This window comes from Musca domestica, unplaced genomic scaffold (genome assembly GCF_030504385.1).
Source record: "Musca domestica strain aabys unplaced genomic scaffold, Musca_domestica.polishedcontigs.V.1.1 6, whole genome shotgun sequence".
Taxonomy (NCBI): domain Eukaryota; kingdom Metazoa; phylum Arthropoda; class Insecta; order Diptera; family Muscidae; genus Musca; species Musca domestica.
In genome coordinates, this window is record NW_026712363.1 from 24,685,360 (window position 1) to 24,705,498 (window position 20,139).

Here is a 20,139-nt window from a genome sequence, read left to right on the forward strand (position 1 = left end):
TCTTACAGGAAAACAAAGCAGGCATACTTAGCATTTTTTATATCGGATTAATTTTATTTTTTTTTTTTGTGTTTTGTGGTGTGAGGTACAACCATGTTTTTATATTGGGAGTGGGTTGATTGTATTTTCCTAGCCTGTGGTACATCCCCGGAAACTACTAGGAATTTTTGCAACGCGATAGGCCGGTCTGTGGTAAACTATGCCGCTCCGATGTGGTCCGCCAACGTTTATGCTACGCAGTGGAAAAATATTCAGTCTTGCCAGAATACCGCCCTTAGAACCGCAACAGGGTGCCTCCTCAAGACACCTGTCGACCACCTACATGAGGAGGCGAAGGTCTTACCGGTGCGACAGCATAACAAAATGCTGTCAATGCAATACTTGCTTGGGTGTTATAGACAAAGTCATCCGAAACACCATCTTGTGGATAGGTAACCACCGCCCAGGCACGTAAGGAAAGACCTTCATGATCTAGAGAGAGAGGTGCAGAGGTATAAGAGAGAGCCTCTAGATCAACAGACCTATCAACCGGGACTGAATAGTATTCACTCTAATGTGAATACTGTATTAGGAGACCATCCCCTTCCCGTCGCTGCTGAGGAACGAGGGATGCCCCGACAATCCCGAGTAGTTTTGGTTCAATTACGATCCGGATGGTGCAGCCGCCTAAATTCCTACTGGGCCCGGATCAAGAGCGATGTGTGGCACAGGCCCACATGACACGCTGCACCTATTTCGCTATCCAGCCAAGCCTACTCACCTAACTCTTGTCTCGTTATGGACTCAACCCATACAGGTTGCATCCTTTTTGAGACTGGACTTAGAGGCAGAACCAGATTGAATGAAGTCGGAAAATGGAAACAGAATGAACACAACTGTATGAGTTTTTACAACAACAACAACTAGGAATTTTTCAAATTTCCATGTCAGACTCTGGCCTCAATATTAATGATTACAGCCATGAATTCAGCTAAAATTTCTACCAGTAACAAATAAGCAGAACAAACACGACAGTGTCCAGCACAATCTCATAGATAGGCATTCTTATCCGGGTTTCATCAGGAATTATATTTATGGTCAAATGGGAGCGAAATACCTGGTTCGAGCTTAACTGTCCAACCAAACCAAAAAACCAAAACGTCAATATGAACTCATCCAATACAAGTCGCTTCCTTTCTGAACGAGGAGAGTGAAATCCTTCAAAATAGTAGACAACGTTACCATTTGCAACAACACCAACAAATTAAAGACCCGTTTTTTTTTCAAACTATCCTTCAAAATTATCTAAATTAAAATATTTGAAATTTATTGTATTAAGTTTATTAATTTCAAAAATACATGTAGACCTTCCACCATAATTCACCATTAAATATACACGTGCATATATAAATAATAAATTATTTATAACTAAGTAAATACTTAAAAAAACTAACCAAATAAATTATACCATTAATAAAAAAAACAAATTAAAAAAAGAACAAAATCTCAAAATCAATATTATTTAAATAAAATATATTGTTATTTGTTTAAAACTACAGTTAAAGCTTTCTAAAAGCGTTCTAAAATCATATCATTAAAGCTTCTGTTTACAAATTTCATGTCATTACAATTTAGTTTTTTTAATTTTTTTAATAAATATTTTCAAAACAATACATACCCTAGACATGTTATTCTTCACCGTTTTATATTCCACCTTAGTTATCAAAAGAACACCGAGCCGTTAGAAAGCCCAGAATTGGACGAAGAGGAAAAAGCATTCCCTCTATGCTTCATTCCAAGTTAAATATTAAAGTCGGCATATGTATTTATTTCATCCACAAGACCAATAAAATTCCAATACAATCCATCAACCAACAAACAAAAGCCAATTCAAGTGAAATGTTTATTTTCAAATTTTTATTTATTGTAAAATTAAGTATTTTTAAAACCTTTAAGATTTCTCCGGATATTTCACTGTAATTCATTTTCGGTAATGTTTCACATAATTGAGGTATAAGGAAAGATTGGAGGAGGGGTATGCGGAGGATAAATAAATAACACAAGCCACTCACTACTAATGTCGAATATATATTTAGGGGCAACACAACTACTTTTAGTCTTCTTCTCGTTTGTGTTTCGCTCAGGCAGCTAAAGAAAACCCTAATGGGTTTTCAGTGAATACCGTAGTACCGGACTTATTCACAAATTTGCAATAGGGCATATTCGACCTGGCATCGTGGGGGAATTTAAGTGCCCCTTCCGATGTCTTGGCAATTATCAAAAGCTTGCCATTGAGAGAGGCATCCACACTATTGACTTCGACGGCCTTTTGTTTGTTTACCACATACAGCTGGTAATTAATGCCGTAGATGCCGAATAGAACCTCGACTTCCTTCCTTAACTGTTCATAGGTTATGAACTTCTTGCTAACTGAATCTTCAAGTAGCAGTGAGGCCTTATTGGATCTACCAAAACGAGGCTGTATATCGGCATGCAAGGCCAAATTGAGCCATTTCAATTGGGGCAGTTGTACTTCTTCTGTTGAGCAAATGGTAAGTTTGAGATCAATGCCCTTGAGATCCACAGATTCACTGATGATGAGACGTTTCTTGCCAGCCTCCTCGGCATTGTACTTGGCGAATTCAGATTTAATGGTTGTCTTGATCATGGCATTATATTTGCCCATAACCTTTTGCATTTGCTCGGCTTCGGTCTTCTTTGCAGCTGGGGCATTCAATTCGTAGTAAATCAAAACGGGATCTGTGGGTATCAATTGGGCCTTCTTCTTCAATTTTTGTACACGATTGATGACTTCACGGGCTAGACCTTCCTCCAAGAGCTCCTCATTGGGTGTAACATCCAACAGAACTAATACTTCATTATCACTGTGAGCCTCGAAATTGGCTCCAAGCTGACTGGAAATGCAGTAGATAACACGAACCTCGTCCAATTCCACACGTTGCTTTTCAATTTCAAAGTAACCTTGGCTAATATATTTTTGAATTTCTTCATCCTTCAGAGCCTTAATGGCAGCCATTACCGATTTGAAGTTACCCTTCAAACGTTGACCCAAAGTCTTGTGATCGGGTTCTGCTCTCATGGTGACACCATACTTCTCCTTATCCGAACTCAAAGTCAGTTTGCGTACATTCAGTTCACTCAAAATGAAATCTTCAAGGCTCTTTATGGCCTCCAGGCATTTAGGATCTTTGTGAATGACAATGATTTCCGACACTGGATACTTGACTGGCAATGTACGACGATCACGCATGACACGACCCAATTCAACGACAGCCTGCATAAGGCCAACAGATTTTTCAATATCGGAGCGAATGAATTTGCGATTTGAGGTAGGCATCATTTGGAAATGTACAGATTCGGTGTTTTCACTGGCACCCTTGGGTTGGAACAACACCAAACGCTTGAAAATGTATTCAGCCAGGTAGGGGGTAAAAGGTGCCATCATTTTGCTCATGGTAAACAAGACATCATAAAGGGTGTCCAAGGATTGTACGCACTCATCTTTGCCCATTTCACCCTTGATGCGGCGACGATTCAGGCGGACATACCTGAAAAGAAAAATCGATTGTTGACAAACTTTTTATTCGACAATTTTAAACACTTACCAATTGGTCAACTGATCAATGAACTTGGTCAATCGGGGCACGACAGTATACAATCTATAGCCCTTCATCTCGGTGGCAAAGAATTCGAGTAGAGACTCTTTGAAAGATAAGATCCAAATGTCAATTACCGAAGCCTTATCAATATTCTTCAAATGACGTTCCTTGTCATAGGTATAGAGACCCTTATTTTGTAAATCTTCCTTTTCGAAACGTGCAATGTTTTGCAAAAGGAAGCGATAGGCATTGTACCAGGGCAAGAAAACATCCTTGATGATATCACGTACACCCTCCTCCTTGAAGCGCAAACTTTCAGCACGCACCACCGGCGAGTTGATGAGATACAGACGCAAAGCATCGGCACCATATTTTGTTACAACTTCCAATGGATCCGGATAGTTCTTCTTGCGTTTCGACATTTTCTGGCCATCGGAAGCCAACACCAAACCATTGGCAATTAAATTTTTAAATGGAGCCTTATTAAACAGGGCCGTTGAAATAACCAACAAGGTGTAGAACCAACCTCTTGTCTGATCGATACCTTCGGCAATGAAATCGGCTGGGAAATTTGACATAAAATCTTTTTCGTTTTCAAAGGGAAAGTGTTGCTGGGCAAAAGGCATGCTACCCGATTCAAACCAACAATCAAATACCGGGGTAATACGTTTCAATGGTGGATTGCCGGGAATGGCAGATGGGATTTCTATGGCATCAACCGATTCACGATGTAAATCAGTTATGCGTTGGCCAGACAATTGTTCCAACTCCTTGATGCTGCCCACACAGATCATTTCATCGTTATTTCTCCAAATCGGTATGGGTGTACCCCAATAACGGTTACGGCTGATGGCCCAATCGCGGGCCTCCTTCAACCAATTACCAAAACGTTTTTCCTTGATGAAATCTGGTACCCAATATGTTTGCGAACTGGCAGCCAAAAGATTCTTGGACATATGTTCGACACGCACAAACCACGATGGTACTGCTTTATAAATCAAGGGGGTATCTGAACGCCAGCAGAATGGATAACTATGCTTCACTTGCCCAGAAGATACCAAATTGCCACTGTTTTTCAAAAAGGTGATAATTTGTTTGTCCGCCTCTTTAACATAGAGACCCTTGAAATCGGTTACTTCTTCGGTAAAACGACCAGAATCATCCAGAGGACAAATGACGGCACTAGATTTGGTAATGAGGCCAGCAGCCAAACAAACGCGGTAATCGTCTTCACCAAAGTAGGGAGCATTGTGGACAATACCAGTACCAGAATCCTCTGTAACGTAGTCATCGACGAGTACACGGAAAGCACGTACTTCTTCACCACGTTTGGCAAAATATGGGAAGAGTGGCTTATAGTGGGCACCACCCAAAGTTTTACCAGCAAACTTTTCGACAATTTGATACTCGGATTCGTTTTTATAGACGTAGCTCAAACGGCATTCAGCCAAGATATAAAAGCGACCAGTTTTAACATCGGTTACCTGGAAGAGAAAAGGAAAATAAAAACAAAATTAAAATCAGGGAGTTTGAAACATGCCTAAAGGTATGCAATAGTTTTTAACGATTGATGGCTGATGTTAGACGATGAGGATAACATTTGAAGTTTCTGTTGACTCAAAAAAATATTTTTTAATGGGATTTTTAATGGGCTGTATAACACTCCTCCGAAGATATGTGGAAAAGCTGACAAGGTCTTGTTATTTATTTTCATTTAACGATGTAGTTTCCGACTTGTGTTTATAAAATAATTTAAAAATTCGTATTCATTGGCATTTGAAAATGACCAGCGTGGTCGAATAACTCAATATGATCGACGTAGTGTCTCTCTGAAAATTAAGTAGCAGTATTTTTGAAACGTGATTCCCGAATTTGCATTTTCTAATTAGAATGATTAGAAATCCCATTCCAAACAAGTCTCTTAATTGCTTGTTTTTAGTATAGCATTTATACGTCTTATTGTTAGGCCAGATCTAAACACGTGATAATCCCAAATAAGTCATACTTCAAACTATATCTATGAAAACATAAATAATAAACACATAGCGCTGATATTCTTTCAAGTTCTTGTGTTACCAACTGCAAATATAAATGCCACCCGGTGACCCTAGGAACAAGAATTGTTTAATGCATATATTATCGACCATTTGCATTCTGATGAAACATACGATAACGCAGCGTGAAACAAAAGAAAATACTCAAAGTGCATTCTAAATTCATTCAACACGGCATGTTAAAATATGTTTTTAACAATTTGAAAAATTTGCACTCACCTTAACATAAATCATATTTGGATTAACACAGCATGCGAAATTCGATGGCAGTGTCCATGGTGTGGTCGTCCATACCAAGAAATAGGTATTTTCATTACCAATAGCCTCTAGGGCAACAACGACACAGGGATCTACAACTTCCTTATAATTTTGGCCGGATTCAAAATTCGACAAAGCCGTTGTACAGGCCGTTGAATAAGGCATTACTTTGACACCCTGGTATACCAAACCCTTGTCGTATAGCTGCTTAAAAACCCACCATATAGATTCCATATACCATGGATACAGGGTTTTATAATCGTTTTTAAAATCAATCCAACGACCCATACGCGTCACAATGCTCTCCCATTCATTGGCATAACGCATTACAATCTTCCGGCATTCAGCATTGTAGGCAGCAATACCCATTTTGGCCACATCTTCGGGGCCTTTGATGTTCAAGGTTTTGTCAATTTCAAATTCGACCGGCAAACCGTGACAATCCCAGCCAAAACGACGATCCACGTGGTAACCCTGCTGATATGCATAGCGGGTAACAATGTCTTTTATCGTACCGGCTAATATATGACCATAATGAGGTAGACCCGTGGCAAATGGAGGGCCATCATAGAAAGTATATCTAAGAGAAAAGAAACGAAGAATACCAAACTTGTTGAGTCACATTATTCACACAGAGCGGCGCACACATTTACGCATATACCATTCACTCACCGCAATTGCCAACACACTCACATATCTATGTACAAAAACCCCAAACTCGTAAGATATTGCTTGCAATGCGGAGTAAATGATGCAATATACTTCGCAAACAACACCATGCCATACTTACTTTGGTTTTCCTTTCGATATCTGCATACATTTTTCAAATGTCTTATTGGCCTTCCATTCATCTAGGATGTTTTCTTCCTCGGCAGGAAATGAAATGGTTTCTGGGACTCGACACACATCTTCTCTGGTCAGCCGTTCAGGCGAAACGCTGGCACTTTTATTTGCCACCATATTTGTTTGTTTTGTTTATTTCCGTTAATGCCTTGAAAATGTTTTATTGTTTTAATGCTGTTTGTTTATTATTTTATTCAGTATTTGATTTTTATTACTTTGCAAAAAATGCCGGAGCACAAAAACCTTCCCGTCAAACCAGCAACGTGACAAAAATTTAAGTAAACTGACAGCAGTTCGACCTTATGATATTGGCGTGCGGCAGGGTTGTCGAAAGCTCGCATAAAAAATGCAAAAGTTTATGAGTTGGGCGAATTATAGTCATATTTTGCGTTATACCACGGTAGACGAATACAGGTAATTGCATCATAATAAACAATTGTTTTGTGTAAGAAAACATATAAAAATTCACTTATTTTTACAAAAATTATTAAAAAATTAATTTGCATTCATTATTTTCATATCAAAAATGAAGACTTTTGGTTTATTTAATACAAAATTCCTAAACTTCTTAATTGAAATTATTTCATATCCTTTCTCTCAATATATAAGTTGTGTTCCAGAACCTACAAATTAGTACTAATTAGTGCTAATTCTGCTAAAACGCGTTCCCGTACTCCAAAAACTAGCAAAACTTGCAACCCTCTCGACAAAAAAATGGCGCTGAGTGGTGCACATTTCTGCTTGTTTTAGCTACATGAATTTGGCCGAGCAGAAATGTGCAAATTGTAAATTTGACATTTAATTGGCAGGGCTAACAAGGTTGAAAAATGTTTCAACCTGAATGAGGAATCAGACGAAGAAAACGTATTGGAAAACAGTGCAAAATTAGTGAAAGGTTAATAGAAAAATTAAGCTAAAAATCAATGATGTTCGCTTATTACTGAACATGTTCTTTTTATTTTTTAGGTTGGCTGTCTTCCCAACTTGTGGCATTTAGTTTTCTAGCAGACTTAATTAAACCGGCGGCTCCAACCATGTCAGCTTCTCCGCGGTTGGGATTTGAGAAAACTCCACCTCTAAATACTCTTCAACGCATTCTGAAACAAAACTTTCTAAATAACCAGCATTCAAAAATAATTATTAATTTCAACTTATTTTCAATACTCATTTTTTTAAATTTTGGCGTCCATTTCAGTAAGGGTACACCAGTCCGATTTAGACTGTTTCCTTTTGGAATTTTGAATTTTGCCATTTTATCGCATTTCTGCTAATTTTCCGTTCCCTTATTTTTTGAGCACACCTAATTGAGAATGACATTTCGAACTGTTCTCTCTTCTGCTAGTTTTACTACTAAAAAAGTACTGGAACACAACTATAATTGTCGGCTGCCTGTTCAAATCTTGTAATACTTCGAGGAATCGCTATTCATAATGTATATAGTATACCATTACATTTAGAAAACAAAAATATGACTATATTAACCATGGTAGAATTAAAAAGGTAAAGTCAAATAATCATATGTTTACATTTTTTTTCAAATTTATGCATTTGACAACATTTCATTGTCAAAATCTATATTTCTAAATCCATTGTATACAGACAAAATCAGAGATGGGAACTGTTTTTTATGCATTAAAATGCGACAAAGTACATTACAGAAAATTCAGAGCTGGGAATGCTAATTTGAAATAAGGTTACCTTCATTGCATTGATATTAACAAATTGTATTAAATGCACGATTATTTTAAAATAACTTTAATGCTCGGTTCTTAAAGTGCGTTTAGATTTACGAAACCCACACGATCTCAAATGTTAATTCCATAGCCAAATAAATATGCGCTGGGTTTATGATTAAAAATTTACGTGACGCATTCGCTATGGAATTTAATTTTGAAATCGGGATGATGGCATGCTAATGACAAATTATAAGGAAAAACTACGGTATAGTTCAGTTGCGGCTCTGGAATCCCTTTATGATATGTCACCATACCATGATGCCAAGGTGTATTTTTTTCATATCTTTTAGTACTCAAAATTCAAGATTTTCTGCATCAAAAAAATCCACAACATTTGGCATTAAAGAAGGTGAAAGTACATAAACAGCTTCAAGTCTTTACATGGCATATAATGTGACACATCATAAAGGAATGCCAGAGCAGCACTCACATTCTGCTGTCGTTTTCTATTATAATTTCACATTAATGTGCCTAGCCATGATGTCGAGCTGCTTATGTATACTTACCTTTAAGATCAACCGGTCCGAAGATTTAATGCCCTCCACCATTTGGTAAATTAAACGATTTTTTATAAGAGTATCTGAATTCAAGCGTGTTCCACTTCAAACAACAAATACCAGTAGGACCTTTTGTATAATGTTGTTAAACTTTTCAAAAAACTATAAAATAGGTGAGGCCGTTATACGGGGTTCATACCAAAACGGGAACCGATATAGGCAATTTTGTACTTCAAGGAATGTCATCTACCAAATCTTATTAAATACCACATTCGAAACAATTTCGTGGGTAAATGTAACTAGGATTATCGAAATACCGAATTTCGGTGGGTATCGTTATATGTGCGTTATAGGAAAACGTGGATCTACACATACAAAGTTTCACCACCGAACCTAGAACCCATTATGAACTACAAATACCAATTTTTAGAGAAATTCGTGAAAAATGTGATGAAAATCATTATGATACCGATTATCGGAAGGTATATATACAATGTTTTGCCATCGACATTATGACCTAAAAATACAAATTTTTGCACAAATCCGTAGAAAAATGTGGCGAAAATCATTAAAATACCGAATATCGGGAGGTGGACCGATATATCATCATTTTCAATACCAAATAATGTGGGCTGTATCGTGATTTCAACAGACCGACAGATTGACAGATAGACAGACAGACAGGCAGACGTACAGCGTTAAATCGATTTAGTATACGACGTATATTTAGAGATGTTACAAACGGAATGACAAAGTTAATATACACTTTTTAACGTGAATGGTATAAAAATTGCAGTACTAAAATATTTAAGAAGCACCTATTGTCGATTTTTTGTAACTTAATTATTTAAATAGAAAAAAAATATTGCTTTTGTTCCGGACAATAAAAAAAATTAATCCACGATTCTAGATACTTACGTTGCTACCATGGTAGAAAAATACAGGTAGATGCATCAACGCTTGGGAGCATTGATCTGTCAACATTTTTTAAATTTCTTTTCAAATATAAGTAGATTTTTATATGTTTTCTTATACGACGTCATTCGGAGGATATTATAATACTCGTTTTTCAACAATTTTTACAAATTTAAATAATTTTTCATTCAACATTTTCAATTGCAAATTTGGTTTGACAGTTTACTGTCCTAGCAGCTGTGTCGATGCGTCTACCTATATTCTTCTACCATGCGTTGCTACTATGCCGAGATGTTTGCGTATGTATCATCTCCAAAAAAATAGGTTGATACACAATTTTTAAAGTAAAATTAAAACAGACAAACCTATAGTTAATATCACTCAAAACGTCAATTCCATAATACAATAATGCGGGTAGTCGCACCAACACAAGTTTTGATATGAACCTTCAAAACATTTTTGTACTTCAAAATTTTGAATGGTAAATTCTTCATATTCTTAATTTTCTGGTCACTGTTTCCTCCAAATGACGTTTTATTAAAAAAATATATTTAAGATACACCTTTTTTGCAGAAACTTTTAATATTTTTAGTATATCAGTATTCACAAGTGCTGAAGCATCTACCTGTATTCTTACACCACAGTCAGTTCTATTTTTGTAGCACAAGCAAGCCAGCTGATTGTCAATCGGGTTGGGAGGCAGAACTAAACTCTGCAGCTCATCTTTTCTTTTAGTTAAAAAGTATTTCGTATTTCCGTTTTTAATTAAGAACAAATTAAAGTCATGTATTAAATAAGACTCCATTGGAAGTAGCATCAAACACTCATCAACGCATTGCACATACAGATACAGAAGAAGCATTTATTCAAGAACTAGACAAGGAAAAATAACCACCGTCAATTAGCATGGTAAGGCCAGCGGAAAAATTCTTAATTCATATGTTTTGGAGAGAAAAACGTTGTACATACATATATGTGTGTGCTTGAATATGAATATTGACCAAAAATAGAATTGCTTTGACCCAAATTTTGTTACGTTGCCTTTTGGCGGCTGGGAAAAAAATTGCTGAGACAAATGTAAATTGTCCCTTTTTCGTTGCAGGCCATATTGGGAGCTCAACTGGTTATAACGCTGGTTGTGGTCAGTATAATACAGAAATTCAATGCACATCTGTCATTTGCCAAATGGATATTGTGTTCAACCGGTCTCTATCGTTATTTGCATCCCACCGATGATGAGCTGAGAGCTAAGGCTGGGGTACCTAAGGAGAAGCCTCAGAAAGGTGGTAAAGGTAAACATGGCTATCAAAATGGTACCCATCACAATCCCAAGGAGGGACAATTCCATGTACCACGCAGCATAGAAATTGATTTGGAAACATCACCGGTAACGGCCCGCGATGTAATACATTTACGTTACTATACAGAATATCAATGGCTGTTGGATTTCAGCATCTATGCTGCCATTGTTTACATTATATCAGAGGTAAGTCATCCACATCTCACCTAAATGCTAATTGATTAATGTGCATTTGCAATTCTAGGTCTATCACTATTTTATTCCTTTAAAAAATGAGGTTAACCTTAGTATGGTGTGGTGTCTGTTGGTTGTCTTCTTTGCTGTGTAAGTATAAAATACCTACCTATATTCATGGTTATCATTGCACCTCTTGAGTTAGATATGTTTTTATTGATTATCTGTGATTTGTTGCCTGTTATCAATGAGTGACGTTATTGTTTTAATTTATTGTTTTGTTTTAATTTTTTTCTTTAGGAAATTGTTGTCTTCTCTGACGGTGTTATATTTCCAAAGTGAAGATTCGATTGGTGAACGTTCTATGGTTATTGTAGCATGTTTGGTTTATCTATTAATTGCAATGATTGTCCTCATTATAGATGAAAGTATTTTGGAAACTGGTCTAGAGGATGCCTATGCCAGTTTTAATACAAGTGCTTCGAAATTCTTAAGCGATCAGGGAATACAATCAAAGTGAGTATATACATTCAATTAGTCAACATGTATGATCAACCAAGGTTGTCCTTTTAGTATTTTAAAAAATTAAAGGGTCCATTGAAATACCTTAGGCGTCTGAACCAATAAATATACAGACGTCGTGGAATGGGTAGTAGGAATTGGAAGTTTCAAACATTTTTTTCCTATTTCTTTTTATTTTGATAGTAAAGTTAGGGAATATCGTGAATTGGAATTAACAAGCATAGCGATATTCTTAAGAAATTTTTCGAACCAAGAATAGAGGTTTTAAGAATTATATTTTAATTAATCGCAGATTTACAGGGTGAGATAAAGAAAGTGCAACAAAGTTAAACGTCATAATTTTTACATGTTTTAGGTCTACGTTTTTATATAGCCCCCATATAACAGTACCTCCTGATATTCGGTATTTTAATGATTTTAGCGACATTATTCACAGGAATTGTTTAAAATTTGGTATTTGAAGTTCGAAATGGGTGATACAGACTATGACAGAAAATTGTCTATGCTGGTCCATGTTTTCGCACAGCTCCGATATAACGGTACCTCCCTATATACAATATTTTGATGAATTTAGCTACATTATTCACCGTTTATTTCAAGTTTCGAATTTGATTATGGTAATGACTTATGACAAACAATCACTATGTAGGTCCACGTCGTATAAACAACAATATAACGGCTATATTCGGTATTTTTAAAATTTTAACAGCATTTTTTAGGGATTTTATTTCCAAATTCGTTCTAAATGGTGGAGGGTATTCAAAGCTCGGCCCGGCCGAACAAACTGCTTTTTAACTTCTTTAAATTAGAATTTGAATGAAAGCAAAAATGTCGGAAATAGCATCAAATTTTAGAATAAGTTTAGATTTGTTTGAATTGGTCACCTTTGGCACGAATTATGGCCCGCAAACTGCCCATATGTTGCTCTGCGGCATTTTGACCCATTCCCGGTGAAGCGCTTGCTTTAGGTGATCGACACTTTGGTATTTTTTAGTGCCAACCTTGCTTTCCTAAATACTCCAGACACAATAGTCCAACGGATTGGTATCCGGAGATTTTGGCGGCCATTGTGAGCTGGGAATGAAGCGACGAACCTCATTTTGTAACCATTCTTGGGTGGCGCGTGCTGAGTTCTTTTGGAATTTCCAAGGTCTGCGGCCAAAATGTTTTCGTGTCCAAGTCTTCAATACACCCTCCAGAATATTTTCGCGATAATATTCGGCATTTATTCTGATGCCACCACGGTCGATTAATACGAGCAGAGAGCGACCATCGGCTGTTATGGCGGCCCACACCATCACCATAGTCGGCGCTTGAGTTCTGGTGGACAACCGAAGGTGTCCGATTTCAGCTGACCTCTTTGACAAGTAAACACGATCACATTTGTTTGTTTACTGCTGGACAACGAATGTTTTCTCATTGGAGAAAATCAAATCCGGCAATTCAAAACTTTCGGCCAAGCGAAGCAATTCTTTAGCTCTTTTGAGTATATTTTCTTTCTGTTGCGGTGTAAGTTCTTGCACCTTTTGGAATTTCAAATGGAGCCAGGGGTAAGCTCATTTTTCAATATTTGCCGAATGGAATATTGCGATATGTCACGAGTTATTTTTCGGTCGATCAAGTCGCTTCTTTACTTTTCGAACCATTTGCTGTTTTCTTTCATCCAATTCCTTGACGTTGGCCTACGGTACCCGTATCACGGTAACGAGCGATGGTACGAGGTACAAAGGATTTATTGCTCTAACGATAGCCACTTGTGGTTCTCCAGCCAAATATAAAGAAATCACACTATCACGCTGGAGTTCCATCACAAATAACTTTTTTTCTGGAAAATTCTCACCAAAATGCTTTTGTACGCTTGTAAACAATATAATTTTAACAGCTGTCGTACTAGTGGCTTAGAAATGACAGCAGTCTGAAGTTGGTTGTAGTTTTTTCATCTCACCCTGTAAAACACGTTTTCAAGTAACAAAAAAACAAAAAAAATGATTGAATACCAAAAGTTTGGAATAAAAAAACTTACTTGAATTGTTGAAGATTAAAAAAATGTTTTTTGTTTAAATTCCGAAATCGCGCATTTTTTTTCACCGTTTAAATATATATATTTTTTAATCTATTGTTTTTTCTTTCACCTTTTCAGTGGTCCTGCTTCCAAACTGATTGTCAAATTGGTTATGGCCGCCTGTTGTGGCATCATGGGCTCCCTGTTCACTTTCCCCGGCCTGCGTATGGCCAAAATGCATTGGGATTCATTGAAGTATTGCGAAGAAAGTAAAGTTAAAAAGGTCCTCCTAAATATTAGCTTTGTGTTGCCATTTATTTTGGTGATTTTATGGATACGACCTGTTAGCCGAGATTATTTGACTGTGAGGGTTTTCCAAGGAATGGATGCACCATTGTAAGTCATATAACCATAATTGTGGTATACATGTGATGTTAATATTTCTCTTTTTCGGTTTTCTAGAATGAAACCTCATGTTTTTGAAACCCTACGTCTGATATTGGTTGTCCTAGCCGTTGTCTTAAGAATAGCTTTAATGCCCATCTATTTACAATCGTATTTAAATTTGGCCTATGACAAAATTATGGATTTGCGTAAAGAGGCCGGACGCATTACAAATGTGGAATATCAAAAGAAGGTAGTGTGAAGAGATTTTGAATTCTAATAAATATTGAAATGTTTTTGTTTTTAGATTTCTTCCATATTTTATTATCTTTGTGTGGTGACCTTACAATTTGCTGCCCCCATAATTTTGTGCCTATATTTGACATTGATGTACAAAAGTTTGGGTGGCTTCAGTTGGACGGGTTTGTTTAGTGAATCGGTGTTACAGCACGAGTGTTCGGCCGACTTGGAACCCCCAGCAGCAGCAGCTGCAGTTATTAGTTCAACAGCCCAAGAATTTTTGGAAGGCAGTGGCATAGGCTCTAGCCTTATGACTGAAGAGCCAGCAGCTAGCAATGAATTCAATATTATGACCTCAGCACAAAATTTACACACATCTTTGATGAGTTTGAAAAATGTATGTTTTAATGTTCTTTTCTTGGAAATATGTAGTTTAATTAATTGGCTTTTGTTTGTGTGTTGTTGCAGGTCTTTACCACAGAAGTCTACAAGGGAATTTTGGGTTTTGCCGCCTGGTGGAGTTATTTCACATTATTTGCCAGCTCTTCCCTGGGTATTGTATACCAATCCTATTTCAACAAAACCTAATTAAACTGCCGGCCTGCTCTACAAGATTTTTGTTTTTAACTGATTTTACATGTAAACAAAAAAACTATGCAAGCAATATGATTAGTTTTTTTACAAAAGTTAACAAAAAATCGCATAAAGTCACTAGTTGTAGTTAGTAAAGAACATTGTTTTATCGAATCGAAAAAAAGAAACAAATTTTATTCTCACAACACACATTTTGTGTTCCATGTTTTTGCCATGTTTCTTCTTCGTAAAAATGTAATTGTTTTTTTTTTAATTATTTTTATAATTATTTATTTTTATTTTGTATAAATTATGTTTAAATTCTATAGAAAAAAATTTAAATAATATTTTCATACTCAGAAGTCAGACAACACATTTTCTTGGAAGAAAATTGGGGGGCAAGGTTTTGAATATGAATAAAAAAAATTTTTTCCCCTTCAAAATTTAGGAACGGAGCAAAAAATTCTTAGTCCTTGGACAGGATGATGCTTTTTCTACTTTTCCATAAACTAAAATTTATTTTGCAAACTATGTCAAGTATCTTCATCCAGACATACAATTTTCTTTTAAGAAATTCGGTAGCAGACAATGGAACTAATTCTTTTGCCTTTTTACCATAAACTTAACATTTTCTTTCTGAAATGTTTTAGGATCTGCCGTTTTTTGATTAATAGGTTATTTCGAGTTGTCTCCTTTGAATTTGGTTTAATTTGCTTTTGTTTATTTTTGAAATGGGTTGTTCTTAACGTAAATTTCTTAAATTAAGAGTTACTTGATTATTTTAATACTTCTTATATACTTAGATGTGTATATAATATGAAAAAATGTTTTTGAATAGAAAGAGAGCTTAAACTAAATAAAAAAGAGAAAAAAACTTGTAAAAAACACGATACAATTATTGTTTTAATTTCGTTTACTTGATTTGCTAGAAGAAAGTCTTCTCCACGGGGAGCCAATCATGGTTATTGCCCTACATGAATTTAACTTCCCTATGCTTTTTCTTCTTCTTCCTCCGTATTTATTGTGTGCAATGCATTGAATATCCTTATAAAAACTACATCTACATCTCGAATCTATAAATAAGTGCTATTTAAAGTCCTAATATTTGTTCCTGTTTGTAGACAGCATGATAGGCATTACGTATTAGGACATAGGGGAAACAGGATTCCAATAAATCCATGGTTAAGAATGGTGACTGTTTAACGATTTCATCTAATAACAGATAGATAGATTCACGATTACGTGTTGCATCGCGATCCGATTCCTGACCCAAACGCAACAGAGAAGATGAGGCCAAGGCCAAAAATTCTTTCATACGATCTTCAATATCATTTTGGCCACAAATGGTAAACAATGCCCCAAATATATTGTTTATGGCCACTGACATGCAATGTGTGTTATTGGAATGACCATCAATGGAGGCGCGATAAAATGAACTATCATTGCGAGCCAATTTGGGTATGGAAACCGCCACAAATACCATCAAAAGACAAGCTGTTAAATGTTCACCCTCATCGAATTCGGGTTTTTTCGATTTTAAAGTTGCCGCCAATGTTGGATCAACTTTGCACATTAGCCCCGCAGCTGAGGCCATTTCAGAGGCCACACGTATTTGATCACCACCCGGTAGATGTTCTTGGAAATCTTTAACAGAACTCAAGAGGAAGGGTATGCGTTTCTCCAGAACATCCACCAAAGCCTCATGGACAAGATTACGGAAACATAATATGACGCCAATAATGGTCATGCGTTGCAGCACCCGATCAACATCTTGTAGACGTTTGAATTGCTCCTTCATAACTTCGGGCTTGTCAAAACTTGTACGCAAAGTTATCAATACCTCTTTGTTGACGCCCACCAAAGATTTCAATTCTTGCACCTGGTTAGCAATGTGCCACATAAGAGTTTCGTTCAGAGATTTTATGCCATAGGGGCCCACCAATTCGGCCAGGGCACGCAATTCATTTAAATCCGAAAATTCCTGGGGATTGAAGGGTACCCAACCCTCTGGGGAAATGGGTACAAAGGCCTTTTGATTGTTGCTAAACACAATGTTGCCGGCCGAAACACGTCTCAACAAGACTTCGCTGTACCTAAAACAAAAAAAAAAAAAAAAAAAAAAACAAATTTAGGCGATTTTTATACCAGCAATTCACAGCGGACCACTTACCATGTATTATACAATGCAGCAATGGTCTTTTCACCATGCGAATCCAAAGCCTGTGTCTGTTGCAGTAGACAATTATTGAATACCCTTGTCATATCAATGTGCACATAATTCTCAACCGTTTGCAAAACATTCATGTATGCCCTTACCGAAGCCAACAATTCCGAAGGCTTGGCAATTTCCATTGTTTCCGCATTGAACATAACCATACCCACCAAGTCTCTGGAGAAACGATGTTCCAAATTTTGACATAAATATTCACGGGGGGCAAAGGCGAATTCCCACACATTCACTGTGGGACAATAGTTGATGGCAAAACACAATTCGGTCAAGGCCATGTGCAACTTATCCATTGTGGTCAAATCCTCACGGGTCTTACGATATGATTCATCGCCAGGCTTACGTATATCGTCAAATTGTTTTTTCGATTTATCTTTCTTTTTACGGGCCGATTGTACGGATAATATCTTGGCACAATGCTTGGGAAGTAGGGCATCTGCCATGGTGCATTGCTCATCACATATGGTGGTAATAATATTCTTTGCCTCCTTAGCCATTTCTTCGAGGAAAATATTCACCACACTCAAAGAACGTTCGCGTATGTGATGACGTTCTTCAGGACACATTTCATGGGTACAATTTTGAAAATGACTGCAAATCAGGGGGAAGGCAATAATATAACGATTTTGTGCCGGGAATTCCAAACACATATGGAATTGATCATCAAACATTTTACTGTAGAAACAGAAAATGCTCAAATCGGAAGTTTCCACGAGGATTTCATCCAAATTGTCCACCACGCGGGTGTGAAAGACCATGGAGTCCAACAGACGAGCCAGCTCAACGTGCTCTTGAATGCGTAAAACTGCCTTGCCCACACTCATGTATGTTTGCAAACGGAACCAATCCAAACGGAAGGCCCTAAAGTCGAATAGTTCATTATCTTCTACTTGCTTCACGGTCAAATTGGAGGCTGTATTGTAGAGCGAAGAGAAGATAACACTTTCATCTTCGGGACACATCTGTAGGCTTTGCATGCGTATATTCAAATCGGTGGAATCGAAACCAGATAGATATTGCACATAATAACGTTGCATGACTTGGCTGTATTTGCGCACCAGGGCGCGTAGTTCTTCCATGTGGAACAACAATTCCGGCAATTGACGATCCACCAAATCTTCATTGCTTTTGCCTTAAATCAAATTAAAGAAGATTAATTACATTTTCTAATAAAATCAACAAATTGTCCTACATACCCTTATTCTTAAGCAAGGGCGGATTGTCGTTATGCCTTAGCAACCACAAGATCTCATCCCTGGCCAAACACAAACCAATAAATATAAAAATAGCCTTTGGTCCCAGCAGTCCCGGTTGATCGGTCATTATCAAGGCCAACTCTTTGAGGGCAGTGCGCAAGAACTTCCGGCGTTCTCTATGCATAAGGGCAGCCTTTTGCACAGCATTCGAATAGGCCTCCTTAACCTCACTTATACGTTTATTATAGCCCTTGATGCCATCAAAAAAAGTCTGAATGTATTGATGGATCTGCAAGACTTCATCACGAAACAGGGCCACAACCCAACTTGATTCCAATGCCGATAACCAAATTTTATTCACCTCGGGATATTGACCCAGCATGGGATGATTTAACATTAAACCAAAAATTATCCAGCGATCCATTGCCTCTAACGAAAGATATTCACAGGACATGGTGTCCGTGCGTACTGCCTTAAGTAAAATGGCAGGATTACCCACCAGACTCAGCTTTTGCATTTCACGCCATTTATCGGCTGGCAAGTTTCGCAAAGGATATATTGTGGTCAAAGAACGCAAAGCATTTGTCAGCAAACGTTGATGGGGTATAAATTCTTCCGATAATTTCTTTAACGGCACTTCATAGTCCAAAATCATTTGGCCCAATCTTGGGAATCCAGCATCCGAGGCATTGTTTTGTAATTCAAATGCGGCATTGTAAAGACCCAACACCGCTTTACGATCTTCCACACGGGACAGCAGTATCATCAAGGAAACATAGGTCACCACCAAATCCAAATAGTTTTTGGTCAATTCAAAGTTCAAAGTAATATCCAAGTGTATCTGGCAAGCATCCATGGTGGTTAATAACTCACATACATTATCCTTAAAATCCAGTAGATCCACAAACGTGTGGTAATACAGAGATAAAGACTTGATTATTTCCGCCTTGATATTCACAATGGCATTCAGGCCCTTTACATCAATGTTGGGGAACCTCTTGACAATAAACTTAATGGAAGACTCCAATGACTTTTCCGATAAGAAGCCAGGTTTTGATTTTGTATCACCGCATGCCTTCTTGATGTTATACACCCGGGTCAATATGCCCAGACCGCGATCATTCAGAATAATTAGTTTTTCAGCAATTTTTTGCTGATTCGGATAGATGGGTCTTGCCATGGTGGCTGCTTTCGAGTTGAGGGGGACCGCAAAAAAATCCTCTATATATCGTCTGGCCTGTAATTAGATCAACAGCAGCAACTAGCCCCACCTAGAAAATCTTGTCAACACTTTTTTACTAGTAAAACGGCTAATGATCTTTTTTATTTCTTTTGTTTCTTGTTGTTGAGTATTTAAAGTTCAATTCTTGTTAACTTTTTGTTTTGTTTTCGATGTTTTAATATAAATAATTTACATTTTTATATGGGCAAAAATTATTTTTCTCAGCTATTCAATAAAACCCCCGATGACAAATTTTGACGTTTCGCCTGAGAGAGATAAAATGTTGGGGAGAGAGCAAAATCAGCAAACAGGGTGACTCATAGTTTCGGTAATGACGACGTGAGAAGAAGGCTGTGTTAGAGCGTTTTTACACAACGGTGGTTATGATGCATGGAAA

General features: G+C 37.2%; 3 protein-coding genes across 4 annotated transcripts; 1 reads left to right on the forward strand and 2 right to left on the reverse strand.

Annotated features, from left to right (window-relative positions):
- Positions 1–1,868: 1,868 nt before the first annotated feature.
- On the reverse strand, positions 1,869–7,091 carry LOC101891755 (isoleucine--tRNA ligase, cytoplasmic). 2 transcript variants are annotated; one of them, XM_005183237.4, is made up of 5 exons: positions 6,970–7,091; positions 6,702–6,902; positions 5,873–6,491; positions 3,606–5,083; positions 1,869–3,548 (listed from the first exon to the last, which is right to left on the reverse strand). In XM_005183237.4, the coding sequence occupies exons 2-5, from the start codon at positions 6,869–6,871 to the stop codon at positions 2,120–2,122; spliced, it is 3,696 nt and encodes a 1,231-aa protein (XP_005183294.1). In that variant the 5' UTR covers positions 6,872–6,902; positions 6,970–7,091; the 3' UTR covers positions 1,869–2,119. The 2 variants fall into 2 exon arrangements, with proteins under 2 accessions (XP_005183294.1, XP_058985051.1); XM_059129068.1 differs by having other exon boundaries at positions 6,702–7,031.
- A 3,476-nt stretch (positions 7,092–10,567) lies between these two features.
- On the forward strand, positions 10,568–15,992 carry LOC101891468 (transmembrane protein 161B). The gene is made up of 8 exons (XM_005183234.4): positions 10,568–10,811; positions 11,005–11,388; positions 11,447–11,526; positions 11,677–11,892; positions 14,039–14,296; positions 14,363–14,537; positions 14,592–14,921; positions 14,993–15,992. Exons 1-8 carry the CDS (start codon positions 10,809–10,811, stop codon positions 15,110–15,112), a joined length of 1,566 nt encoding a protein of 521 aa, XP_005183291.1. The 5' UTR covers positions 10,568–10,808; the 3' UTR covers positions 15,113–15,992.
- Positions 15,797–19,999, reverse strand: LOC101891290 (membrane-associated protein Hem). Its single transcript, XM_005183233.4, has 3 exons — positions 18,521–19,999; positions 17,268–18,456; positions 15,797–17,190 (listed from the first exon to the last, which is right to left on the reverse strand). Exons 1-3 carry the CDS (start codon positions 19,698–19,700, stop codon positions 16,188–16,190), a joined length of 3,372 nt encoding a protein of 1,123 aa, XP_005183290.1. The 5' UTR covers positions 19,701–19,999; the 3' UTR covers positions 15,797–16,187.
- Between the last annotated feature and the right edge of the window lie 140 nt (positions 20,000–20,139).

Bases quoted from the DNA above. Each gene is read 5' to 3' on its own strand.
- LOC101891755 (XM_005183237.4), bottom strand. From the start codon at position 6,871: ATGGTGGCAAATAAAAGTGCCAGCGTTTCGCCTGAACGGCTGACCAGA. The intron at 5,084-5,872 runs GTGAGTGCAAAT...TTTCTCTTCCAG, and splicing joins CAAATATGATTTATGTTAAG to GTAACCGATGTTAAAACTGG. The intron at 3,549-3,605 runs GTAAGTGTTTAA...TTTTCTTTTCAG, and splicing joins ATTGATCAGTTGACCAATTG to GTATGTCCGCCTGAATCGTC.
- LOC101891468 (XM_005183234.4), top strand. The intron at 14,297-14,362 runs GTAAGTCATATA...TCGGTTTTCTAG, and splicing joins CAAGGAATGGATGCACCATT to AATGAAACCTCATGTTTTTG. The intron at 14,538-14,591 runs GTAGTGTGAAGA...TTTTGTTTTTAG, and splicing joins ATGTGGAATATCAAAAGAAG to ATTTCTTCCATATTTTATTA.
- LOC101891290 (XM_005183233.4), bottom strand. From the start codon at position 19,700: ATGGCAAGACCCATCTATCCGAATCAGCAAAAAATTGCTGAAAAACTA. The intron at 18,457-18,520 runs GTATGTAGGACA...ATTTGATTTAAG, and splicing joins GCCCTTGCTTAAGAATAAGG to GCAAAAGCAATGAAGATTTG. The intron at 17,191-17,267 runs GTAAGTGGTCCG...TTTTTGTTTTAG, and splicing joins GCTGCATTGTATAATACATG to GTACAGCGAAGTCTTGTTGA.